The sequence below is a fragment of the Haliaeetus leucocephalus genome, unplaced genomic scaffold (genome assembly GCF_000737465.1).
Source record: "Haliaeetus leucocephalus isolate CR32 unplaced genomic scaffold, Haliaeetus_leucocephalus-4.0 Scaffold484, whole genome shotgun sequence".
NCBI classification, from domain to species: Eukaryota; Metazoa; Chordata; class Aves; order Accipitriformes; family Accipitridae; genus Haliaeetus; species Haliaeetus leucocephalus.
Window position 1 is genome coordinate 5819925 of NW_010972920.1, and position 27732 is coordinate 5847656.

The 27732-nt window shown below is 38.3% G+C and overlaps 2 protein-coding genes across 2 annotated transcripts in view; one reads left to right on the plus strand and one right to left on the minus strand.

Moving 5' to 3' along the window:
* The window catches only part of METTL14 (methyltransferase like 14), a 22819-nt gene extending 287 nt beyond the window's left edge, over nt 1–22532 (plus strand). The window contains exons 2-11 of the mRNA XM_010575606.1: nt 24–147; nt 868–955; nt 5832–5912; nt 6291–6378; nt 8860–8950; nt 10543–10684; nt 13172–13264; nt 14713–14829; nt 17517–17727; nt 20944–22532. Coding sequence (XP_010573908.1) covers nt 24–147; nt 868–955; nt 5832–5912; nt 6291–6378; nt 8860–8950; nt 10543–10684; nt 13172–13264; nt 14713–14829; nt 17517–17727; nt 20944–21257 — 1349 coding nt within the window. The 3' untranslated portion in view covers nt 21258–22532. The remainder of the gene's footprint in view (nt 1–23; nt 148–867; nt 956–5831; nt 5913–6290; nt 6379–8859; nt 8951–10542; nt 10685–13171; nt 13265–14712; nt 14830–17516; nt 17728–20943) is intronic.
* Nucleotides 22533–23049: 517 nt separating this feature from the next.
* SEC24D (SEC24 family member D) overlaps nt 23050–27732 on the minus strand; it is a 59935-nt gene continuing 55252 nt past the window's right edge. Inside the window, exon 23 of the mRNA XM_010575548.1 lies at nt 23050–27697. Coding sequence (XP_010573850.1) covers nt 27557–27697 — 141 coding nt within the window. The 3' untranslated portion in view covers nt 23050–27556. The remainder of the gene's footprint in view (nt 27698–27732) is intronic.

Sequence of the window (27732 nt, forward strand, 5' to 3'; positions counted from 1 at the left end):
GGGGGGACGCTTTAATCGGCGGTGACTGAGGCTTGAGTTCGCCTTGCCCGTTGTGCAGTTAGGAGCCGAAAACGCGGACAGCATCGGTGCCGTGCTGAACAGCAAAGATGACCAGCGGGAGATCGCGGAGACGAGAGAAACGTGTAGGTCAGTATCGGTGTGCAGTTTCTGTTAGAAATCAAGGGGATGCAGGCCTTTGAAATAGGATGAGATTGCGGTCCAAAGAGCCAAACAAAATCTTGCCGTTTATTTAAAAACATACAATTCGGTGAATGGAAATGCTTTGGTTACTCAAATCTGAACTCTGAATAAAGTGAGTAGGGCTTAGTCATTCACTTTTAACAAGCCGTTTGGAAACCAAGGCTAACTTTTTGCTTCCTGTGTTAAAAAGCTCCTGCGGAGCAGAACCGAGGTGTGAATTCAGAGTGTGGCACCTGCATTGTCCTAGAGCCTTTATACTTTTACCAAGAGCAGTCACGAGGCAGTTTAGTTTAAAAGTTCTTACGGAACAATAGACATGTCTAGGATAGAGTAGCTATTGCTTATTAATTCTCACGTGCAACAGTAATTTTCTTGTGTGAGCAGGCTTAATTTTGTATATGCGCTGCTTTTGTTAAAATAAGCTGTACCTTTCAGAACAGAAAAAAATGAGAAAGCGAGATACCTGTTTTCAGGAGTCCTGTCCTTAAGAAGTTTTGCTGGTGTCAAATACACTGAGAGAGGAATAACTTCTCATGTATAAAGTTTCAAAATAATTTCAAGCTTGTAACAGAAACATGTAGCCAAGGCAGATGATCAGAGATTTCTGAAATGCTCTCTCTGGAGAGAGAAACTTTTATATCAGGATTTTTTTTTGGTTGTTTATAGGGCTGCTTATGATACTTCTGCACCAAATGCAAAACGCAAATACCCAGATGAGGGAGAAGCTGATGAAGAAGAGATTGAAGAATATAAGGTGAGAAAAAAAGGAAAAACTTACTTTTCTCTGGTGTTCATGTGTCTCTGAGGGACTTACAAAATATGTGTGTGTGGTACAAATAACAATAAATGCGATGTGTATAAATACTTTAAAATATACGTCCCTCAGTGGCATCTCCTTTGATGTCTTCCACTGCAGAGATCTAAGAGGGCATAGATGTGAAGTGGTTCTCTCCAGATATGGCTTAGGTGCATTGAAGTGTACGTGCACCAGAACCCAATGTTTGGAGGCTTAATTTAGTGCTGCTCCTAGGAGGAGGTAGGCTTGGGTGATAGTGCCCACAGGGAGTGGCAGTGTGCCATGGCTGGCTGTCTTGTGTGGGAAGAAGTGGTAAAATATGTGTATGCTTGGGTACAAGCAAAAAAAAAAAATTTGACTGGAATTTCTTTGTCAGAAGAAAAGCTTGCGTTTAGCAAGAAGCACAGGCCATTGGATGAGAATAAAGGGAGGCTGAGGGTATCTTCTAACCTGCCTGTTAAGTGCAAAAGGATGCAGTTCTGGGTGAATGGAAGAAATAAGGGATTCTAAGGGAATGGAAGTAAGAAGCTTGGTTTGGGGTATGCTTTAGATATCGAAAATATCCAGGAAAAGTTCAGTTTATAACAAAACGCTTCTGTGGTCACTGAAGAATGAGTGGTTGTCATACTCTCCTGCCCTTCATTTTTCAAATGTTCATCCAAGAGCTATTTGACAGCTTTCTTGTTTCACATCCAATGTGATGTTTTGGCTAAGATGAGGGGTAGAGAAAGGAGGTTAAACAAAGGCATGGTTATGATACAGCTGTCTTTCTGATTTGTGTCTGTGATCTTGTTGCAGCATATACACTCCCTCTCCCTTTTTAACTTGTCCTAATAACCTTGCTTCTGTGGTTAAGTAAAATCACGGTCAGCGCATTTATAAAATAACGCGGTGTCTGCTGTTCTCTTGGATGCCTAAGAATAGTAATTTTTTAAATATGAGGCCTTGGTACTGTTACATTTGTGTTCAGGTTTATAAATCTTTCTGTAATAATGTCTATCTTCTATCTTACTAAAACAAAAAGTTAATGTATGACAGGACGTTTTTTGATGACTGACTCTTAAAGTCTATCTGTAAACAGACATTCTTTTTAACAGGCTAGGCGTTAGTCTGTACGTCTTGTTTAGCAAACCAATTAAGTCACCATCTCGGAGAAGGGATTTAGAGAGTACATGCACTATTTGTGGAGTGGGGTTTTTATGCTCACATTAGTGATCAGTTCATATCAGTTTATTTTGCTCCTTAACCAAGTATGTGGTTAAACAACTAACTTTTTTTTCTGTGAAACATATGTGGATAAGTCACTTCAGTTGGCAAAGCACATGACTCTTATCACTAACATTTTCTTCATTAGCTTGGAGAAGACTTACCCTGAGGTGGGCTGTAACCACTTGCAAGTGGTCAGACTCTTGCGATATTGTTGAAATTGAAGAATATTTTAATAACACTAGCTTGGGCCAGCTTCAGTCGAGCAGATGAGTAGATTTAAGTAACTTGAAACCCCCAAGTAGAACATCTATAGTGGAGTCATCAGCTGTTTTCTGCAGACATTTCTAATTCCCTATTGGCAAGGAGTTAAGAACTTAGTAAAATCCCATCTGTATTTATGTAACTTTTTCCTTAGTACTTTGAGCTAGTTTAAATTTAGTCTTGTAATACGAACTGATACAGAAATCTAGATCCTTATGGTATCAAGCCCTATTTAGATTGTGTTCAATACTCCTTAAAAGTAGTAAGAGACTTAGCTATTAGTGTTGCAGACAAATATTGCACGTTTGTCAGCTTTGTTAGGAAAATTAGAGGCGAGTATTTCCGATGTAAAGTGACTCGTATGTCTCTAAAACCCTGACTTGCGGTGTTGGGTTCTACATGATGATATTAGTTAATCCTCTGAAGTGGTTTGAAATTTTTGTGCCCTGACTTCAGATTTGGTAGAAATGAATGTGTCCTCAAACCTCAACTGCTCTAGCTGGACCCTGAGCATCTAGCTGTAATTGCTGGTGAAGATGGGTTACTGTGAAGATACAACATTGTTGTTACCACAATGCAGTGTGATGGCGCAAGGTCTGCAGGGGTAGAGTGTGTGGATGTGGGCATGAAACCTTTAAACAAATGTAGTTGGGTGTTTTAGAGGATTTCTGTCAGGTTCTAGTCTTCCAAATGGAAAGTGAAGTGAGCTGATGGCTCCTAAATGCCTTGTGCTGATGTTTTGAGGGAAGGCTGAACAGCAACATTGACTTTTTTGTTATATGGGGGAAGTGTGAGAGCAGTTTTTGAGATGGAAGGTGAAGTATGTTAATCTTCTCAGCTATTTAGGAACATCTGATGCAAAAAAAGACAATGTTTTTTATTTTTTGTTTTTATGGGTTTGGTTTGGGGTTTTTTTGTAGAATAAGTGTACGTTCATAGTGATGGTTCTTAGTAAACATCAGGCTGATAGGAAAATAAAGGGCAGCAAGGCTGCTTGTTAAGCTTCCCACTGGCAGCTTGACTTCTGTTTTGGAGCCTGACTCTGCATTGCAAACCATAGAGGTGGGAGATAGGGGAAGAGATGCATTATTGGCATAAATGAATAATGGGTATTTTGAGGTCAGAAAGTTGAAATGTGGTTCTAAAGAACTTCTACAGTACTCTCATTTTTGTGGAACTGTAACAGTTGTACTAGGGTTAGTTGGGGTCTCTGGTCTGTATTTGGAAGTGACCGGTAAAGGGACTAGGCTATCTGCTGCCACTCCCAGGCTTTTCATAGCCTTCTGAGAGTTGTGATTGTTGCTCCACCTCTCCCCTTCCCCAGGTGAATTTAGTCAATTGTTTGAACCTGTGTAAATGTCTGGTATCAACCGTGTTTTGAGGCAAAGAGTTCCGGAGTTTTAACTTTGTATGAAGTACAAAAATACCTGCGGTTCAAATTCACTGTCTGCCAGCCTAATTCGATAGAGCCCTGTTTTACTTTGTTGCTGCAAGCGGTGGCCTGCGAGCTTGTAATGCTTCCATGCAGTTGTTCTGGAGGCTGGAAAAACCTTACTTGGTTGAATCATGATAATTGCTTGATGTATCTCTAGTTATTTGAAAAAACTATATGCTTGAATATTGTGGGTAGTTTTTGTTTCCCTAACTCAGCACCAATATACCAGGTTTGGAAAACAAGGATGATTAATGTGCAAGAACCTAGTATTTTGTATTAATTTCATTCTGTCTCTACTCTGACTGTGTCCTTTTCCCTTTGAAAGTTGTTGGTGTGGGCTTTTTGTTTGTGGCCACAAGACTTTTTTTTTTTTTTTTTTTTAAATCACTTACGAAGGCATAAAGAGAACTGGGATGACTCAGAAGTAGGTATCTAACAGGTGCTTATCATCAGATGATTTAGAGGATGATGGAAGAGGGGAAACAGGTGTGTAAGCTTATGATGGCATAAGCAGTTTTTAGTAAAGCTCAAGCTTTCAGCTTTTTTTGCCTGATTAACACTTGCTGCTGCTTGTCTGCTGTTCATTCCTTTTCCTTGTAAACACTGTTGCTGTTTCTGATAGTAATCTTTTTTTGGTCTGGTTAAACAAACAAACAAAAGACTATATCTCAGTAAGTTCTTCACCTGAATAATGGGGAGGGGGAATCTGTGACCTGTTAATCACAGTAGGCATTTCAGAAGTTGGTTCAAAGCCCTGATTTGGGAAGAGCTTATTTTAAGATTTCAACAGCTAGAGGGATCAAAATAGGGAGAACACTTAATTTTTCATTCTGCATTCAGACAGCTTGTGTAGCATAGGGTAAATGCAGCAGTAATAATAGCCTCTTCTCTGCATCTTTTGACTTAATATGTATGTTGGGGGGGAGAAGTTGAGTTCTTTTCTGTGAGAAATCTTGTTCTCCATCTCTCCTTTTATTTTGGTGTGTTAAAATGTCTTTTTTTTTTTCTTAAATATTTTGGCCTTGAGACTGCTTTTCTCCTCGCATGAAGCACTATATTAACTGATTAAGATTTCTGTTGTAATCAGTAATGTATAAAAGAGCATATGCATCCTACTAACATATGGTAGATGATATTTAGTAGTTCTTCAGTTTTACTTATATATACTGGGTTGTTTCAGGATCAGTGGGAAAACAGAAAGTGACATGAAGAAACGAGTCTCTTTTTTGTTCCTGTTCTAAGTCAGATGTTCAGAGTATGTCAGTGTGACAGATCTCTGAATTCCAGAAATCTGATGAGTGAACAGTTGGTGACACACTAACTGGGGGAAAAAATTGCAATACAATTCCTGTTTTCTGTAAATTTTGAGACTACAAAATGGGAATTTAAAAGTTACTTTTAAGGACAGTCCAAATGAAATACTGGCTTGTACCATGTGCTGTTTCTGCAAAGTGTGGACTTTAACAGATTTATATAGAGAACATGGTTTCCTGCAAAGGTTGGAACATAAGAGATGATTGAATGGATATAAATGTTCAAAGGTTCTACTACAGAAGAACTTCAACAAAATAAATCATTTGCTTTAGTCCAAGGAGTGAAATTTTGGGGGGGACAAAAATTAAAAGTTCTACACCTTGTAAAGCACTGTCTACACTGTCAGGGTCTAGAAATGAAGGATTTCTTACTTTATGTTTCTTTCAGAGGCCTTTCCCAGTAACAGTCTCCTCATTAATGAGAGACAGACCTTTTTGGGAATAGGTAATTTTTTTTTTTTTCCCCTTCAAAGCTGGAGTTGGAACCATTCATGATCTGCTGTTTTAGGAGACTTCTGTTTGTAGACAGCCCACTTCTTTCCTTAAGAAGCAGAATCATAATGAGGAGAGAAATGGTGTGGTCTTGCATACTTATAATATCTGCTTTATTTCCAAGGATGAAGTAGAGCTGCAGCAAGATGAAGAGAACCTGCCCTATGAAGAAGAGATTTACAAAGATTCCAGTACCTTTCTTAAGGTGAGCTGCTTTTGCAATTAGAAGTCTAGTCAAAGCTGGCATAGTTGTGTTAACTTTTCTTCTGCAGTTGATGGCATTTGAAATACAGCTTTAAAGGCTGAAGTAATTGACTGGAATTCACAAGTGCAGAAGTTTCCTGTGAAAGATATGACTAAAGATGTGTCTCAACTTAGAATGAGCCGTAGTAATGGTGGGCCTGATTTGGAGCTAAAACCGCAATGACAGTCTTGACTAGCGTAGCTTATAAAGGCATGTTGAAAAGAAAAAAAAAAAATTCTGTTACTTTCTCATTTATCAGACTAACACTTGTAGAGTGTGTGTGTGTGTATGTCCAGTTATCTCCCTGTTGGTCTCACTGAACTCCCTTTTATTCTCCAGGGTACTCAGAGCTTAAATCCACACAACGATTACTGCCAACACTTTGTGGATACAGGACACAGACCACAGAACTTCATCAGAGATGTTGGTATGGCATAGTCAGTAACTGTTTGAAGATAACTCATTTTATTTGATAGCGCTTTTTCTTTCCCTTTTTAATTCCTTACAGTTACTAGGAAATGTAGATACACATATACTTCATAGTTTTGTCTCTCTCTGTTCATATCAATAAACAAATTTATATGAATTATTTTATTTTTAATCAGTTAGGAGGTGATTATTACCCAGGCTTTTCTTACTTTGGGTTATATTTGAAAGTATTTAATGAGGAGGATTTTTTTCAAAATTAAGCTCTTTTTGTTCCAGCAAGTAGATGAGTCTAGCGAACAGATCTTGAAACCTTTGGAAGTTTGAATAACTGACTTACAGTTCAGCTGTTTCCTGGACTGGATTGCCTCCAAGAATGCATGTAGCATGTAAAGTATGGAAAATACTTATATTTAAGTCAATAAGCAATATGGATAGTATTTACCAGCTAAATTATGTAACTGCTGACAACTCATTAGAAGGCCCAACTTATTATTGAGTTTAGAGAATGTTATTTTTTAAGTTTACATTCATCCAGCCATCGCTGACCTCGTTATTGAAATCTTGCTTTATTAGACCTGAATTTAATCTAAAACTAAGGTACGGTTTGGTCCCGTTTCCCAGAATGGGTGCCTGCAGTTTTCTGCAACAGTTCTCTGTATTCTATCAAGTTTAAGATTGTCAGGGCAAGTGTGGTGTGTCTATAGATGTCAGTCCAAAGAGGTTCTGTTTGCCTGTTGAGGCAGTTAGTTTGTTCTCTGTGTTTTTCGAATGCTTCTATGAAACGTACCTGGATGCTTAGTATGAAAAACGCGCTGTTTTGACTCAGATGCGTCTTTATCCAAAAAGCATTTGGGCTTCACAGTTATGTACTTGAGGTAGTTATACACTGTTATTTGAAATGAGTCTGAAGAAATAGCAGCCTGTATTATTTACTCTGACTTCTCTGCTGCATAAAGAATTGTGAGGGGACAGGACAAATTGTTATATGAGCAGTTAGTCTAGACCCTTTATTACACATGAGGTGTGTCAAGTTGCGTATTGGTTAGCATACATTTTCTACATGATGATCAAAACTCTGCTTAGGTGCTACTGTGTAACTGGACAAAAAGCTGTGGGGAAGTAGTGGTTCCAGAACACCCAGTTCGAGCTTTTTGATGTTGCTGTTGGAAGAGAGGGAGAGACCTGTGGGTTTTGTTTCATTTTGTTTGTTGGTTGTGGGGGTTTTGTGGTTTGTGGTTGGTTTTTTTTGTTTGTTTTGTTTTTTTATAAGTGAAGTCATCTTGATTGAAAATTCATTTACACCTATTGCTTAGCTGCTGATAACTGGCTTTCATTTCTGCTGGTCAGGAGTATTTGACTTGCACCAGCTGGAAGCAACATGGCAGTGGAAATCAGAACAACACAGTGGTGTTTGAGATGTAATGTATTTAAGGAAAAGAATGAAAACAACTTTGGGGTATTTTATGCACATGTAATAAGAGATAATAAGGTTGGATACTAAGAACTTCGCTTTTACCAGTGTGATGCTAGGGTTGGGAGTTCAGAAGTTTGAACTAAAATAAGGAGAGGGATGAAGGGTTGTGGGGTTTGTGGGTTTGGGTGGGTTTTTTTGTCCCTCTGGATTAGGACCATTTGAAGTTGTAAATTTAAATTTACATGAAGCTTTGTAAGTAACTCCTACTAAAGTTGAACTGATACCACTTGGGAGGCTGGAGTGGTACATTTTTGGTTTGTGCTGAGCCTGCTGCTAGCAATAACAAAAACATACTATCTCTACTTATTTTTTGAAGGGGGAATGTAATGTACTGAAAAGTTTGCTTGGTTTTTTCTTTTTTTTTTTTTTTTAAAAGTTTGCTGCAGAAAACCTAATTAGGGTTCTCCCTCTTGCATCCTGTACATATGAAAGGTTTGAAAATTAACATCATAAAGCTAAGTCTAGGAACCCAATAAGTAAATATACATATATCCAAATCTTCATGACTGACACCAGAGTACCAAATCTCAATATAAGGGTTGCCTAAGGGTACCAGCTGCACCCCAGTTGCTGCCTTAGAAGTAGTCTTCAAAAGTTAAATAAGAGTGTTCTGTAAATTAATGTTAATTAGATCTTAATAAAATTTATGGGTGGGGGGATAACAAAATAACTTTCTCCTATCATTCTGGCACTTTTAGTTTAAATGAAAGATTGTTTCCTTCCTTCTGATAAAAGGAGTTGTGAACTCATGATCACTGTAGTGCTCTAGAGAAGATTAGAGCATAGAGACTACATTCAGTAACAGCCATAATTAACTGGGTGAAGGCAGGAGGCTTTTGTGAAGAACTGAACAAAAAACTGCTTTGAAGGGTTTGGTTTGTTCTAACAAAAATTAAAATGAGGCTAAGTATTAACATTTGGACCTATTTAGAATGCTGGACAATGCTTAATTCATACAGATTTACTCTCTAAGTAGTTGTTAACTTCATCTTTTCTTCTTCTTAGGCTTAGCAGATAGGTTTGAAGAATATCCAAAACTTAGAGAGCTCATCAGGTTGAAGGATGAGCTGATATCTAAATCTAACACTCCTCCCATGTAAGTGTTCTTGTGGAAAATGCCTTTCTTCTCCAGACCTGTTTGAAATTAGCTTTCTGCTTTGCAAATCTCTTATCTTTAGCACCTGCTCAGAATTTACATTTTCTATTTCTGTTTGTATATACAAATTAATCAATTGAAACTTCAGAATAATAAAATCAGTTTGGTTTTGTTAGTTTAGACTAGTTGTTCAATATCATATATAAACTAGATTTTCTTTCTAGTATGTGATTATTTATAGTATCTAATGCTTTGGTTTTTAAGACCAAACTGTCAACTGATTGAGCTGCAGGCTTTAAGTTGGGAACTAAAAGAACATTGTATGATTGTGAATCTAATGATATCATGCAGTTTACAGTAACAAGAAAAGCTTTAAAAATTTGGCCTCTTAATATAACTTTAGTTGGTTTTGTAACAGCTTTTTTTTTTGTAAAATGTTCAGCTGTTATCTTAGTGTCCATTAATCAGATGTTACTTTGTAGTTTAAGACCAAAAAATGTTTAGGCTGGCTGGAAGTGATTTGTCCTATCAACTTCAAGTTACCTCTGAGTTTTTGCTGAATGTTAGACACAGTATAAGCATGCAGCATGTTACTGCCAGGAATTTGAACCTATCTGAATGTGAGCCTAATGCTTTTAATATACTCTAGTCCTAATCTGTACTGAGTAAAATAGTGTTATTTCATGATAGTCACATGACAAACTCTGAAATAGTTGTCTGAACAATTGAGATACAAAGTGCAAAACTCAACTTGCTATTTTGAAGTTAGATGTGTTTTGGCATTCTTAGCCTTAAAGCACAAAAGGAGGAAAAATAGTAATCAAATGCTGCCTTCTGATAACACCAAATACACTTATGGAACAATAATCTCTTCCAGACACTTTCTTAGGAAGGGGGATGTGGTGGTCTGCTAATCAGCTATTTTAAGGTTAAAGGTATTGAGAGGAGGGCAGTGTAATTTTTTTGAGAGGGATATAGCAGTGAGTGGTGGGCGGGTGCAGAGGCCAGTCGTAAAAGTGCATTTGAGCGTGTATTTAATAAAATCAATGTGTGTGGGAATTACGCTTTTGTTATAGGGATAGAGAAATACATTTCTACTCTATGAAAAGTAACTACATTTCTAGTATTCAGAATCTTCTGAATATAATATATAATAAATAGCAATTCTAAAAAAATGCCACTTTCCCAAAGTGAAGCAAAACAGAAGTCTGTTACCCAGGCAGCGAGTGTTTGCTTCTTAAATGTTGATGTTTTCTCCTATATAGTCCATGGATGTACAGAAAGTTCAGTGATTCTGTACTAGATATTGTTGTACAGTCTGTGTGGGCATGTTTCCTGCTTGCTAAATTAGAATCCTAAAAACTGTTTATTGAGAGAGAGACTACTTTTAAAAAAAAGCTGATGCGACAGCATCCAGCCTAGGTTAAGTGAGCATGGGTTATGCATCTCCTCTGGATTTAGTGCTTTTGAGCTATATGAACTACACAGAAGACCCTACTCTTAACTGGCTACACAGAAGTGCTGTGTGGAGTGTAATTTTCAAACCACTGCTATAACTTGTCCAAACAATCTATCATCTTTTGTTTAAACAGGTACTTACAAGCGGACTTGGAAGCTTTTGATATTAGGGAACTGAAGTCCAAATTTGATGTGATTCTTCTGGAACCACCACTGGAAGAATACTACCGAGAGACTGGCATTACTGCTAATGAAAAATGCTGGACCTGGGATGATGTAAGTATTTTTCTTGCTGTGAAAAGGATTTCGTACATGTATTTAAGAAAGTAATGTGAGGATTTAATTTGGTATCAAAATATTTGAGCTGTGTTTTAAGGAAAAATAGGATTTTTTTTTAAAGAAAAGTCTAGATTCTTATAAACCGAAGTTTTATATTGTATGTATGCCTACACTCTTTGTGTTAAAAGACTTTTTTTTTTTTTTTGGGGGGTTTAATGAATTAAATATACCTTTTGTTCTCCCTGAGCCTGGTTGAAAACTGAAAACCAGTAATAGCGGGTTTTCTCCCTACCCTCAAATTCCGTCAGTTTTCTTTTCTGTTTGGTTTTTGCTGTTGTAATTCAGAATATGCATTGTAAATACTCCCTTGTTTCTTGAGATTCTGGAAGAGAGTTTTGAGGTATGCTTTTCAATATGCTGGTCTTCAAGTCAAAAGAGTAGATGAAAGTGCTTCACTGACATACCTCCTTTCTCCAAGGTATTGATTGGGTAGGAAATTTTAACAATCAAACCAATTGTAATCCTGAGAAGCCTAACAAAATAGATGAACCTTACTTGTGGAATTTTTTCTTGTACGTATGTGTTCCCTTACTGTTTAGTCACATCAAAGGTTTTGTTTTTTTTGAAGCCATGTTGATTTCTGACCCCTTTTTGGGAACAAGGAGGGATCTTAATGTGCAAGATGTGATCTTTTTTGAGATGGCTGTTGGTGCTGTTGTTTTATTGTGCTCTAGTAAACTTTTAGAGAATTGCTTAAAAGATCTTAAACTTCATTCTGTAGTAATGCATGTGGATGCTTGTAAAGAAGGAAATGCTCAAGATGTATTGATAAGTAACTCCATTCTGTATCTTTCCATTTTCAATAAAAGTCAGCTCTCCAAAAGTAAGGTGAGGGCTGGAGGCTGTGAAGTGCTGGATGTCATCAAGTGTAACAATTTGATGACACAAAGCCTGCTGCCGAGTTTCCCTGTCCTTCAAGATTGAACTGGAGAATTCTTTCACTTGAGCGTTAAATAAAAAAACTTGTAATGCTAGTGTCAAATAGTGATAAATTGGCTCTACTCTACGTACCTACACTTTACTCATTTTAAAAAAGAAAACAACAAAAAAACCACAAACAAAAAAAACCCCCAAAACCCAAACAACCCCACCCTCGCAACAAAACAGACAATCTGCAGTAGAGAGGAATAGCTGATTAAAAAAATGTTTGCATAACAATGTCAGGAATTCTTAGGTTCAGGCATATCAGTGAGAACATGCAACTAATAAATACCTTTCAAATACTGTCTCTAAATAATAGGTATGCAGGACTATGCATTAGCAGCAAATTTGTCATAATATAAGTGAATTAGTAGATTGAAGCAGTTGTTGCTGAGATTTTCTTATCTGTGTTCTATGTGGTTTGGGGGAAGGGGATGACGGTGTTACTTCAAACTAGATTTAGTTTGTCTGTAGGCCGAAGCCTGCACATGCATAACTTCAGAAGTGGATCAGTCAAATGAAAGAACATGAGTACACAATAAAATTCGATCCACCTTTAAGAAATGAATTTGAAAACAAAGGCATTCATGCCTGTGATAAGAGACTAGGTAAGTACATGATAAGGAATAGGTAGCTTCTGTGTTAGCCGTTGTGTTACATCAGGCAAAAATGGTGCCTGGCAGTGTTGCCTGGGGAAAAAACATTCCATCCTAATGGAAAAACTCAAAGTGTTGGAGGCAGGAGTCATCTTAGCTGGGAGTTATATCCTCTTAGAATGGCTTCTACTGCATGATTTTTTTTTCTTCACAGTGGCATTGAATGAAGCTTGATTTGATGTGTTAGCAAGTTACAGATGAATCTTTTCAACTCGTAATGAGTAACAGATGCTTTGCATCTGAAGTTATTTCATCCTGAATGTTACTCATTTGTGACTGTTGAACCACTGTCCTGATAAATTATTGCTGCTTTTTTCCTGAAAGTGAAAATGGAGAGAATGCCTTTCCTATATAGTAAGAGGAATTAAGCTGTTGTTTGTTTTGTTGTTGTTTTCTTAATAATGTGTCTTCACAAGCTTCACATAAGTAACTTCAGGGCTGAAAAGAAACGGAGCACTTTTGCTCTGTTGTTAAATTTTTTTGCTACCAATGGAATGATAAAATGAAACTGAGGTTTGGGGGGGGGGGAAATCATGTGGGTTGTATTAGTCTTTTAAGTCTAGAATTTTCTATACAGATAATTATTCTTTTTAACAGAAATTCTAAGCTGGTAATCAGCTATGTTGAAAATACCCACTTGGGTACTGATAAAGTAACTTTTACAACATACTTTGTGGAAAACAATTTTAAGAAGATGGCCATGAATGGTATATAGACTAATATCTTAATAAAAGTGCTTCCTGATGTTTCTGGGATAATGCTTCAACACTTGTTAAGTATTCTTCCTGATATAATTGGCATTTTATATTTAATTCAGAAACACTTTTATTACTATTACTATTATTAGATCATGAAACTGGAAATTGAAGAAATTGCAGCCCCAAGGTCATTTGTGTTTCTGTGGTGTGGTTCAGGCGAGGGTCTGGATCTTGGCCGAGTGGTAAGATGATGTTTTAATTTAATTTATCAGGGACAGGCTTAAGAGTTTATTTTTATCATTGGCTTTTTCTGTATAGAATTCTCAACTGTAACTGCTGAGAGATGTTTTGTTACTGTGGTAGAGGATATGTAATTTTAAGTGGATTAAATAAACTTAAGTGTATCTGGCATTAACTGTTTAGATACTGTTATTTTCCAGATGAGTTGCTGTGACTGTGTGAGGAAGTATAACTCTACAGGGTCTAGAAAGCTGTACTGCTGTCTTAGTTTTGATGTATGCATGTTGCCATAGCAGAAGTTTGAGTGCATTTACAACTTCTTTTTTTTTTTTTTAACAGAAGTCTTAATAGTTTTCTGCCAGAAATATTCATGCTAGTAGAAAGGTGCTACTGTTTCATAAAGTAAGATAAAACTGTGTGCAGAGCACTGCTTATTTTCAGAAAACACCTAGAGTTTAAGTAGGTTTACTCTTAGGGAGCTCTCTGAAGTTTTACTTCCCTATAAGACCTGGGAGTTTCAGATCAATCTTTCTGCATGCCAGGGTAGCACTGCTTGTGTTGGGGATGGTGGAATAAGAATTTCCAGTCAGCTCTTGCTGTGCTGAAACATTCTTTGCTTAGTTTGAGCAGTGCTTTCTGTTAGAACAATATGGCATTTGTTAAAGGACAACATGTGGTTACTAATCTGTTTGCTTTATCTGCTTTTCACTCTGAGGTTGGTTAAAGTACCTATTTCGGATAGTTTTTGGTCATAGGCATACTCATAGCAGCTGGATAGTTCTTGAATACAGCACTAGGCAAATGAACTTAAGTCCTTAATGTCCAATTTCCTCCCTTTCCAAGACTACACTTAACAGGAGTTAAGGATTAAAAAGTCATGTCAGGTTTTGGGGTTTTTTTTTTTTTTAGTGTTTTGGTGGGTTTTTTGATGTTTGGACTTTGTTGGGGTTTTTTTTGTTTTTGTCTGGGGGGGGCAGGTTTAACAGATACAGGAAAACCCACAAACTGGTAGCAAAGGCTTTTGGCTGTTTATCTTCCTGTTTATAGAATTTTACATTGATGTGAAAAACAACCAGAGTGCAGGTAGTAGTGGAGACAGGGCCAAGGCAGCTGATAACTATGCTGCTCAGCCTGATTTTGATTTAAATTTAAGTGTCACTAGGTAAAAATGAATGCAGAGTTCCGTAGGGGATCTGTGCAGTGGTTAGATATTTTAAAAAAAAAAAAAAAGCATAGACAAGTCGATGTGCATGTAAGCTTTTTTTGGGGTAGGGGGAGGCAGCTTGACAAAACACAGTACAGTCATGCCAGTAAACTGTTCCATTCACCTGTGAGAAATTTCTCTTTCAGCTATGCTTTAAGAAAAGTCCAGTACCTCTATGAGTGTTCAGTTTAGGTTACTTAAGTTTTTGTTGTAGTGTGAACTGTTTTATCTGTCTGTAATATTTAGTGTCTACGCAAATGGGGTTACAGAAGATGTGAGGACATTTGTTGGATTAAAACGAATAAGAACAATCCTGGAAAGACCAAGACTCTAGACCCTAAGGCTGTTTTCCAAAGAACCAAGGTAAAGGTTTGGCTCAGTTTCTCCTCTGTTCCCATCCTGTTTCTTTGTGCTCATGAAATACCTGGTGCCCCACTGCAGTTGGTGACTCTTTCAGGAAAGCGGACGTGAGGACTTCAGAGTTCTGCTCTGCAAAGTACATTATATGGAAATAAACATATTCATAGGATGAATGATGAACTTCTGTCCCCTTCTTGACTTTAGTCAGTGTGAGGTATAGAAGTTTTATCTACATTTAACACTGTTTGGTAAATTTCTATGATAGTCCTCTAAATATGATAGTCATTTGAGCCTTGTTGAAATGCAGAGAGCTGAGGAGGGTTCATACATTGATGGAACAAGAATGAAATGGAAAATGTCACTGTACATCACAATGTTTTCTACTTCTGGGTTGTTTTGGTTATGGGTGAATGGTAAATAAGCAGTTAGTCTATTAGCAATACCTTTTGTGTAAAACGCAAGCTCCTTTCCAGATTAGAGGAGAAAACTTGCTGGCAGAGGAACACCTTTTGAATGGAACTAAACTTAGCAGTAGAATTTGACTAAATTTAATGTCAAAAGATGTCTTTAAAACTGTAGATTATAAATGGATGTAGTCACAAAAAAACCCCACCAACCTCTGCAAGACTGGCTAATGGTTCTAAATACACACGTGCAAGTATGTGCCCAGAGCTTGAGCCAGATAGGACTGCTAGGGACCATAGCTCAGTCAGCATCTCCTGATTTCCTGAAGACAACTGTAATGCACAAGTGACAGAATTGGTCAGCTTGGTTTAAATTAAACAGTTTCTTAGGGATGTGTTGTGGAGGATGTGTATTGAAGAAGGTACAGGGAAAAAGTGTTCTGACTTAAGAGACTCAAATGTGTGTTGTTCAAAAACTTAGAAAATATAGATAGGATTCATAAAGAATTGTTTCAGGTATATGTGGGTGTAACTGTGGCAGTTCTACTGAATACAGAGAGTTGGCTGACAATTTAATAATTCATAGTGTCATTAAACTCGGGACTCATTCCACATTCATTAATCATTTGTCAGTATTAAACATCCTCAACTCTGTCTCAGATTTGCCATTTTTTAGTAGTATAAACTTCCCTTTAAGATATCTGGAATCTTTCTCTGACTTGCATTTACATTAATCTGAAGTTTGTTTGAAAGTCTGTTGTATTAGTTATAAATATTTATAAGTATAAATATTGTGTGTTTATTGCATATAGTATTGCAAATATATGCAGCTCGCTCATGAAGGAGAGGTTAGAACTAACACAGGAGGTTTGGGGGGGGACTTTATGTCTTTGTTTAACAGAGGAGAGTAGTTTCTGGTATTAGAGAATTTCTCTGTTTATTGAGCAAAGGTTGGGCTGAGGTCACTCTTTATAATAAACATTGAAAATTGAGCTAGCTTATTCTGACTAAACAAATGGTCTGTTGTGCAAGATGTATTTGCCAATGATTACAACAGTAAATGCTGTCCTATGATGTTTAGTTTAGGCATCTCTCTAGATGGATGCTTTCTGCTGTGCCACCTGTTATAGAATCCAAGGTACTAACAAATGATATTACATGTGTTACAAAAAGAAAATGTTTTGTATAGTTTTTCTAAAGACTAGATTTACAAGGCTTTGCTTAATGGGTAATTTGCTCAGCAGTGTTCTGCCTTTTTATTTAGCTAAATTTAAGGTCTGAAAATCTTGTAGCTTGGGTGCAGTTCACCAACTGCATAGATTGATAGGTCACCTATTCTGCCTTCCATATTTATTCACTAACTCTTAAAACCCTTGCCAAAAATCTGGAAATTATTACATACTCTTGTTTGCAACGTTTTTTAGAGCTATCTGGCAGCACTTAGTGAATCATTGCTTTATGGTGCTGGGGAAAGTCGCTCATCTGAGTTTAATATTCCCAGAAGCAGAACTCTCAAATGAATATGTAGAACCCTCTTTTCATCCTGTACCAATTATGGTGATTCCTCATTCATAGATTCTACATACTAGTCACTTAAATTGATCTACAATGTTTTAGAGGAAAGGAAAGCAATGCATATGACGGTTAAAGAACATTTTTAATGCTGATGAAGTTGATTGAGAGCGCATTGACAATTTGGTAGTGGGTTTACTTTTTTTCATGCAGCGATATCTCCTAGAAAGGAATCTGAGGGTGAAGGCTACTTTTGTAACAGAGGTACAATATGAAAAAATACATCTTATTTTCACTGACTGGCTGTTTTATGACTGAGGACTTTGAAAATTATTTGTATGAATAAAGTTAGGATCAGAATGCTGATACAAGTGTTAATCATAATTAACAACTGTTCCCTTACTCTTGCCATCACCTTCACCTTGTACTCTCTTTCCTTGTGGTGATTTCTCAGCCTTTCCAACTTGAAGCTCTAACTTTGCTGTAATTGAAGAAGTCCAAATACTTATCTCAGCCTCTATTTGAGTTTTACCACTTCATAGTGTAGTTCATCAAGCCAGATAGCTTGAACTACTCTCTGCTTTGTTTTGAAAAGGCTCTTTTGGTAGCTCCAGCTTGTTCTGTTCTTCTAGTTCATGCTTCAGTCTTTTCTCTGTGTAAGAGTAGGATCTACTCTGCTCAGAATTTCCTTTTCTCTCTATTGTACTCGGACATCTGTGCTGTAGCTGCGTGTGCGGCATGTGACAGGTACTCTTCTGTGTTCTGTGTGCATAGGAGCACTGCCTCATGGGCATTAAAGGAACTGTGCGCCGCAGTACAGATGGTGACTTCATCCATGCTAATGTTGATATTGACCTAATCATCACAGAAGAGCCTGAAATTGGCAACATAGAAAAACCTGTAGAGATTTTTCACATCATTGAGCATTTCTGCCTTGGACGACGACGTCTTCATCTTTTTGGAAGGGACAGTACAATTCGACCAGGTAACTGTTATGTTTATTTTTGTCAAATAGTTAAATTTTTATTTACTTTAGTAACCCTCTTCCATCATCTGTGGCCACCTGATGGGTTCTGATGGAAGCTGAGACAATAATGGGTAATCCTAGTGCATGATTCCTTCTGCCAGGACTTGCACCAGCTGAATCACTGTGTATTAATACATAACCCCATTTCTCCCACCATGGGATTATGGTACCATGGAAAGCCAGATGAGCTTTCCATAGTGGAAATCTAGTCAGGAGTGAGAAAATCTACTGGATGGAGAAATTTCCCAGGTTTCCTGCCCTCCCGTTCAGATAACTAACTAGCCTAATGAATGTTCAGCAACAGAGGGATTGTGGCATCCCTTGACAGTTCTCCCAACGCTTTGACAGTAGCAAGGTGACTTCTGCTCTAGTTAATGTTCTGTCTTTCAAATAGCAGAAGATTTTGGTAGAACTAAAGATCTCACATGCGTATCTTTTTAGCAAGAATGGCTATCTTGGGGTGAATCCTCAGCCTGTGTTGCAGGAGCATCATAGAGAACCCTACTGAGTGATATTACAGTTAGGTTATAATTTCTGTTACTGTTATGTTTGGGAGCAAGATCAAGTCACAAATCCAGTTTAACACTGCTTACTGGTAAGTTTTGTTTTATAAATACTCATTTTTAGAAGTAAATACTTGCTCAGATGGTAAGACCTTTATGCTTTTGTTTTCTCCATGTTATCTCTAATTGAAAAATGCTGAAATTATTCTGTATTCTGCTGGGATACTGAAATGTATAATTTCTATCTTTTTAAGTTCCCATTCTGAATGTTTCCTTTCTATTAAACTTTTATTTTTGGACTTAATAGTGAAGTAAACTCCACACTAGCTCTAGGAATTGAAATGTCTTTATCACGTGCAAGACAGAGTAGCAGAATTATCTGCTTGCAAAATTCGTATCAGTGTCCTAAAGGGCTTTCCAGACATATGTCATAGCTTAGACAGTAGATCTCAAGTTGATATATTTTTGGTTTATGTGAAGATCTGTCAGTCACAAAACAGTGCTGGTTGGAAAGCTACGACAACTATCAATCTTTTCAGAAGGAAGTTTTTTGTTAACCAATATTTTCGCCTCTTCATGTGTTTAATTCATCAGTGAGTATAACAAAATTCAGTTGAGACTTTTTTTCCCCATGTGCCATGTGTTTATACTTCTCAGAAGCATGGTTTCTTTCTCTAAGCTGATTTTAAATGCCTATGGACTTAGTGCCGGTCCTGTTGTCAGTATTTGAAGACCCAGTGTCTTACACTGGATGGTGCATCTGGCATGGTAAAAAATGTATAGAAATATATGGATCACATTGAAGGTAACTGCATTTTATTTATTTTGATGGTCAGGCCTCTCAGTTTATCATGAATGAGTGATGAAGGACTTTTAGTGCAGGAGAATACAGACTGGAAGAATAAAATCTATTTTGACACCTTTTTGGACTTGTGTATCTGTTGTCAATGACATTTCTGCCCTAAAGCCTATTGTGAAATACAGTTCAGCAGTCCTGTTTCTTTCAGCTGCTAATGGATGCTTGAACTGGCAGACTTTCTACCTTATGTTACGGGTAGCGTAGTCATACTTCCCCTACTGATGGGTACTGTGAGGGTTGGTCTCCGAACAATTCATGGTAACAGCATGCCCTTTTCAGAAGCAAGGGCAGGGAGTGGGGCAAGTGCTATAGCTGCACTTGCTTTAGGTTTGTTTAGCAGTTTTGTGTAAAACGTTTCTCCCCCAAATAGAGATTAATAGTCTGGATGGCAGAGGAGAAGTGGATACAAGTCCATCCATGGCCTGGTTTGCTGCCGGTGAATGCTAATACTATATATCAGTATACATCTGCAAGCAATAAGTTACCTAAATAAATTTCAAGGTGATGTTTCTCTCTTGCTCATATGACTAGGGAGTAGTGATTATTGGCCATTCCTATTCTTTGACTGGCCTTTGGCTTGAATTTTAATGATGATGTCAGTCTTAATTCTGTTGGCTACTGGTGTGTGTGTGTGTGTGGAAGGGGGCTGTCTTGTTTTGTAGAAAGACATTGTTCAGGTGTTACTTCAGTGCTGTTGTAGGTGAATTCTTATACATTAATGTCCCACAGGGACATGTTAGTCTGATTCAACTTTTGTATTTTTTAAATGTGGTGGTTACCCTGGAATTGCATTGCATACTTTAAATGCTATACTCATCACAGATCCTCACAGTGCTCTGTGAAGTATGAAAACCTAACCTCTCTCTCTCTCTCTTTTTTTTTCTTCCCCAAATAGGCAGGAAGCAAGATAAATGTTACGTAAACTCCTAGAGTAGAGAGAACAGTGTTAAAAGAACTGATCTTGGGGTTTTATTATTTTTTTCCTTATAAGCATGTTGTTGAGATCACTGAACTATATTTTTCTTCATTAATATGTGATACAACTGAAAATTAAATTCCCACTGACATTTTTAAGCAGTCTGAGCCCCATTTTAGGTCCGAACACTACTTAAGCTCAAAATATGAAGAAATAGGAATGTGCTTGTTTTAAACATCTGCCTGCCTTGATTCACTTGATGAAGCTGAAGTGCCCACTGAATGTTTGTGCATAAACAGGTTAATTTGACTCTTTAACCTCTTATATCATGTAGGCTTCAACAGAATTGTTACTGTGTTTTCAGATATGTGCTTGCAGCATGCTGGAGCATCTTGGCTGTGCTGTCACAACTGGTTTCTGGAGACAAAATTACCTAATTCAAGTTTACATGCCTTTTAAAAAGGGGAGAAGGAGGAGGAGGATGACATTATTTTTAAACTAGACTAATTTACTGATCTGGTTTAGTCTGGTCCCAGACTGGAAAACATTGGGTTTGAAAACATTGTTGTGGTATAATAACAAGTAGGAAGGAGGGGGAAGGGGTCTTGTGAAACCACAGGGTGAATGTTCCCATAACCATGTGTAATTTAAGAAGACAAAACAAAAAAAACCAACCAAACAAAAAAACAACCCTTGGGAATACCAAACTAAAATTTTAACTTTTCAACAACTCTGGATTTTCTAGAGGCAACCTTCTCATTCCATTGAATACAGGTGACATGTCGATAAGTGTCTGTCCCTATCACTTAACTGTTCATTTACTGGCAAGGAGACAACAATGGCCTTGAAGCATGATGGTTTTTCTTGCTTTTGTTGACTCTGGTTTTGTTCCCTAGGTTGGCTGACTGTAGGACCTACCCTCACAAACAGCAATTTCAATGCAGAGACGTATTCTTCGTACTTCACAGCTCCAAATTCCCACCTGACTGGCTGTACCGAAGAGATTGAGAGACTTCGGCCCAAGTCACCTCCACCCAAGTCTAAGTCTGACCGGGGTGGTGGTGCTCCAAGGGGAGGAGGAAGAGGAGGGACTTCAGCAGGCCGAGGAGAAAGGGGCCGAGAGAGGAACAGAACTAACTTTCGGGGTGAGAGGGGTGGCTTCAGAGGGGGACGTGGAGGTACCCATAGAGGAGGCTTCCCCACCCGCTGATGACTGTTAGGTAATTGCTTCTTCCCCCCATCCTATGCCTCATCTCTGAATCTTTTTCTTAGTCTTGTTTTTGCTAAAGTGAATTATTCTGGGGACTTGAGCTAGATGACTTTTAAAACTGGTTTTGGTGCAAGCAGTTACAGATAGTCTGCCTTCCAGTGACTGGCCTGGCACATCCGCTCAGCTGGCAGGCAGGGTCCTGCACCTGACAGCACTAAACTCAGCCTCCCAACAGCTTCTATTTGTCCAAGCAGAGCGCACCATCTCTTCAAACCATGGATGGGATTGAAGTGAAGACACTCGCTCTTCCCTTATGAAACTTGCAAGTTGTAGGCTCCATTAACTCTATTCTTCTCCAAAACATGGATTCCTCTTCCTTCTCTGAAGGTGCAGGTTTGGACTGACTTGGATTAATACGGTGGAGTGGGCGTGAAATGCAGTTCTGAATTGCATGGCCGTAGCAGACTTACTCTCTTATTCGTGGAAGAAAAAGTGCTGTGTCTATACTGACGCCTATTTTAACTTCTTTGAAACCAAGGAGCAAACTGAATAAATAGAATTCTATTTTTTCTTATTTGGTTAAAATTTCCCAAATGATTCCTGGGAATAGGGAACAAGTTTATCTTTTGTGGTGTATATGCACTGACTTTTCATGTCTGAGGTGGGGAGAGTGGTAGTTCTGTGCAGTTGTCTTGTGCTTCATGGAAAGCAGGAAGTTGTGTATTTATGTGCAGTCCAGAACGTCTGCAAAGGTCTGTATAGCTGCTCGAGTAGGGATTTTCACCCAGCGTCTGTCCACAATAGCCTTGTTCTTTGGTAGGGAAAACCAGTTTTATTGCAGAGCAATTGCAGTGTAAGTAGCAGAGAGACCTTGTTGGAGGTCGTATTGGAAATGCCAGGTGATCTTGTAAGAAAGAGCGAGTGCTTCCTGAAAATAATCACCTGGGTAATGAGGGTGCAGTAATCGAACCGAGTGTTTCGCTTTGCCCGTGGATGTTACGTGCACTGGAAGTAGACTGTTGGTGATCAGCTCCGGAGTACCGTGTGAAATGAAAGCAGTTCACTTTGGTGTATGTACAATATTTGTTTTTAGCAAAACCACAACTCTGAGCTTCTTGGCCAATACTTGGTAGACTGAACAAACCTGGCTGTTGAAGTCTCAAAATCTTAGGTGTTGGAAAATTGGCTTTTAGGTCTCATAATGTTTCTCTATTGAAGCCTAGCTTTTATATAACTGTCCTGTAAAGTAGTGGATTATTAAACTTGTTTATCAAATAATGTTGAAATATTTTTCTTAATATTTTGTGGGTTTGTTCTTGAGGTTTTGGAATTGATAAGTTTTACTGTGGTTTCCTCCCTACTGTTGTGAAAGAGAAGGTAGTAACTTTTTTCTTTTGGTGCCCGAAACGTTTGTGTGCAAATTTTTAGGGTCTGGTCAACTTCACGGCCTTGGTACTGTGCTTTCTAAGGGACTGCTGAAATGCAGGTGAAACTCACCTATTGCTCACATTTTGTTTCTTCCTGTCTTACATTGGCATGTCTCAAGAGTGAGTGACTGGATTTGGGGGGGGACGGGGACGACAGTGTTTTAAGGGTAGTGCCCATCTGACTGTCAGTGAAGTCTGTCAAAGACTACTTGGATCAGTGTTTGACAGAAGTTACATGCCACAGTAAGAAAACTTTTTCCTGATTGTGCCCTAATCACGTTCTTACTCAAAAAGCAAGTACTGGAAACACTTAACCTTAGGAAGTCTGCTTTTGTGCCAGTGACAAATCTTCCTTTTCTCCTTTTCTCAATTAGTAGAAAATGTTAATTTGCATTTCCCCCTTTTAATTGTATGCCCACAGCTGATACAGTTCAGTGCTTAGCCTACTCTTAATGTAGAAGATTAGGCCACACTGAAGAGGAGACTCAAAAATAACCAGTTGAGATGGGCATCTGTGCCAGTTTGCAGAAGTTGGGGTGCTGATCAAGACTTCAGTGACTTGGGAAATTAATTGCATGTGGTCTCGTAAAAAGAAAAAAAACCTCTACCATATAAATCCCTCTTGAGCATGCAGAGTTAGTTTCTTGTTTTTGCCCCTCAAAGCTGAAATAGCTAAGGAAAAAAGAATATTGCTCCACAGAGTGTTAGATTAGATCTGTCTGGATGGGCCAACTCACCAGAGAAGTGTAGTGTAGGTGTCGTTGACAAGCAACTGACCTTACTTTTTTTAATTGAGGTTGACAGACAGTTACCTATGCTCTGTGAAGACAGACACCTGCTGGTCCTAATCTGAAGGTGGTGTTTCAGATCGATTGCCTGTAAAGGTAAGACAGTAGTGCGTGGGTGTGCGTACCCAAAGGCGCGTACTTGCGGTTGTGGAGATGATACTTAGAAAACATGGTAGTGAGATGCTATCCCCCCCCCCCGGTTATATAGAAAAAACATCTGGTCATCTTTTTAATCACTGTTGATTTGGACTGTATCTAAAGTGGTGTCTAGAGATGAAAAGCTTTTAATTTCATTACCGGTTGTCAGTTAATTTCTCAGTTGTAATGCTTTAACAGAAGGAGGAGGATAGCACTCATCATCAGTGAACTGATGAGTATTTCATTTACCGCAAGTAAGTAAGACTTAATTTGAGCATGCTATCCTTGATGATAAAAAGCCTAACAAACAAACAAGTTTCTTACTTGCCAATTTTACTGAATGCCTAATGCCACCAATCTGATTTGGGGTGCCTGTCTAGATCTCATCATGTCTTTCCATTCTGGAAGAGGCTCATAGTATCTTGCACTCCACCTGAATTGAGTGAGTGAAGGATTCGACAGTTGCATCAACAAGATACTTGGGATGTCAGCATTTAGCTTCAAAGGGGTTTTAAGACATCAGTCAACTGTAAATCCAGTTGTCAGTTTGAGAATTCTTTCTACCTTCTGATGCTGCTGGTTACCAGAAGTTGGTTGAAATTCTGGATGTGCTGTGTGGGTTAGTGGGCAATGCTCTTGGGGGTTTTGGGGTTCTTCCCCAGCACAGTATGATGAACACAGGCTCATGGCGTATGTTCATAGATACCAAATGCTTTGTTCAGTGGAGTGGGATTTAGGCTGCAAACTAAAACACAATTTTGATCTGACAATGGCAGTAAGTCTCGGGATTAATTTTAGAATACTCAGATGTTTTAAAATCTTTGGCAGGGGATAGAAATACCCAGAATGCACTCTAGAAAAGAATAAATTAACACTTCAAGGCCATTACATTGAAAACATCTATAACTCTTGTTTCTTGAATGTGGCTTTTTAAGGATACATTTAACTAAAAGTGATAGATAATGAGACCCACTGTTTCTGTTTGTAGTACAAAAAATGATTTATCCTGCCAAAATTGGTAAAGAAGTTGGTGGCAACTTTATTGCTATAGTAGAAATTGCCCAGTGTAATGGGAGGAAGGTCAACTTAATAACATGGAGGAAAGCTTGCTAATCCTTTTTGTAACAGGTTGAGAAAGCAAGGAGTAGTTAAGTTGTATGGTGAAACACATTGAGTATAATTATTGTAGCAATTAAAAAGGAAAAAAAAAGGGCCTAACTCCTGTGAATCTGAGTTGAGTATTACAGTCCTGCTGTTTGTGCCGGAGACAAGAACTGCACTTGCAATATGTCTGTGCTATAACGTCTATGATTGCTGGAAGAGCTGTTGTATCAATGTGTATCTTGGTGCTAGTTTAGCCATTATGATGCCTTAATGCAGGTAGAATTAACTCTGTGTGAAAGGCCAGAGCTCTGACAAATTAGCTATGCCAGTATAAATAGCTTTGTCTTACTGCAGCTTTGTTCTGAATAGCACCTCAGTGCCTGAAGTCCTGGCTCTCTGTAGGCTTTGCCAGCGCACAGGTAAGTAAGTAAGTGACATGTACACCTTCCTCCAGAACTGTAGGTGTGACATGCTGCCCTAAAGCAGTTGATCAGTGTTGCTTGCATGGCCTGAACTGGCCAAGTAGAAGATGCATGTGGTTGCGGTGCAGACATGCTCTTTCGGCCATCAGCAGACTCCATGGAATACGGTAAGGAAACAGGCGCTGAGCAAGTGTGGCTGAGGCAGGAGCTGTCTGGCGAGCAGCTCACCAGCTTCCTACCTCTACAGGGAAACTCTCATTCATTGCAGTTGCTGTGAACTTTGTTCAGCAGCTGAGCACAAACGTTTCCCTAATTACACTGCCTTACTATGTAAGAATGGCTGTGTCTTCCCATTTCCTGACTCATTTGGTAAGTCATTTTTCTAAAACAGTTTACCTGCCAGGCTGTTCTGGCACATTTGAGACCTAGTTTGAGCAACTTTCCTCGCTGTAACAGGGGGGTGATGCTAACAGCAGTAACACACTGCAAATTCTGTAGTGCCAGATAAGCTTGCCTGTCTTTACAGTCGGTGTAGGAGAAGGTGACCTACAGTGGTCTTGACTGATGGTGGTGTTTATGCTGTGTAGGAATTATTGTTGCTAATTTTACTTTGCCGTATTCCCTGGCTCCTGAAGTCGGTGCAACAAACCTTCTGCATTGTCTTGCTGTGCTTACAGGGAAAGGCACTGCATGAACCTTGAAGCCAGTTTCTGTTGCTAGTTGCCCTAAACACCCCTCTGTAGTGACCTGGGCTACTAGTTTTAGGTGCTAGCGTTTAAGAGGTGTTGGATAGCTTTTGGCAGAGGCTGATAGCATAAAAAACTTTGAGACCTTAGTGTATGAAAGAGTAAACACACACATGATGATTATATTTAATAACTGCTTATTTCTTTACACATAGAGTTGCTGGTGTCATTTTACAAAGTACACTGATTTGGAATGGCAACAAATACTTTTTACAGGGTAAAGTCTTCAGCTAAAAAGTGCTTGAATTCAGTCCAAGGATCCTTTTGTAAGATAGATAGCCACTTACTTCTTTAAGAGCTCTCAGCCAATGCTCAAGGATACAACTGTTTTGATAAAGCTATGAAAAAAAATATGCATCTTGACTGCTTATCTTGGGTATTAAAATGATTAACACTAAGTAATGACACTAACATGTTTAAAGGCACTTTTTTTTTTGAGTCTCAACTCTTATCCTTACTTTTGAGGGGTTTTTGCTTTCTTTGAAACACTGATTTTTGTAACAATAGCTTTTCAAGTTTGGAAAAGTTCAAACCTCACATGCAGAGGTGTTGGTCCTAAAGATACAAACTGATGAAGTATCTGAGGTAAACAGCTCTTCCAAAGATGCTGGCTTTCTAAATTCTACCTTAAATATTGATACTAGCAGAGGCTTATTTTTCAAAGCGGTGACTGTGGAATAGACCAGTCATGTGAGAGGAGGTCACTGTAATAGAACTGGTATTAAACAAGAGGCTTTCTTTTTATAGCACCACAAATAACCTTTGGTTAATGTGTCAACTGTCTTACAGTTGACCTGCCACTGAAACTTTGAGGGACAGATGTTTATTTATCAAAGTTTTATTGGACATTCCAGTTAGCAAATGCACTAAATAAAACCTAACGTGTTCAATTTTGAAAATGTAATTAAATAGTATGCTAAATTAATTGCTGCCCTTAAGACTAGAGAGTTGTACCATAATAGTGTGGCATTATCTGCCAAACTTAGCAACAGGATTGTTTGGTTACTGTTCTTCCTGTGGTCTGTTGTTGTTAAACTTGAGTCAAGTCCAGTTATAAACAGAGGCATTTTTGTGTCCTGGTTACCTAGGGCTCTGTTGCTGTAGGAAGTAATGCTTGTCCCTTCCAGGAAAAAAGGGATTATTTTTTAGAGGTTAGCTTTACATGAAGAACTTTGAAGTACTCAAATTGAACTACACGATTATTGCAAATCTGATTCAACTGTATGCCCTTACTTAGAAAAAGCAGTGTTTTCTATTTTTTTTTTTTCCTCTTCAGTATAGATTTTTAGCATCTTTCCTGGTACTTGTACAACTTATGACTAGCAAAAGGAATAATTAAGAGTTTTCTAAATTATATTTTAATAAATGCATCCCATATGCTCTTAAGCGTTGACAGTTTGAAATCTGGCACTTCATTTACTTAGAGAAAGAGTCAGGACTCCCAGAAGATTAATACCTGAGTGCAGAACTTCCTATTCTACAGCTTAATAAGTAAACTAAATACACAGTGAGAGTTGGTGTGAAATGAAACTGTACAAAAAGAGCACAGAAAAGGTTCACTAAAGCACAGCAGAATGCCCAGGTATGGTGGAGCTGTGGGCCAGCCTTCAGGCACCAATGACTGTCCCTCTTGCAAAATCAAAAAGAAACTGACAAAGCATTCTTTGAGTTTCCTTAACTGAGCAGCTGGCAGATCTCTTTGTGAACACAGCATAAGAAATCCACGTAAGAAGCTCCTCCGTAAATACTCTTGTCTTCTACCAGGAACTGTCGGAAAAGCACCTCTGGCTGCTCCCGTTGTTTCACTATAATCAGCTGAGAAGATGAGATACATAATTTTAGGGTACAAT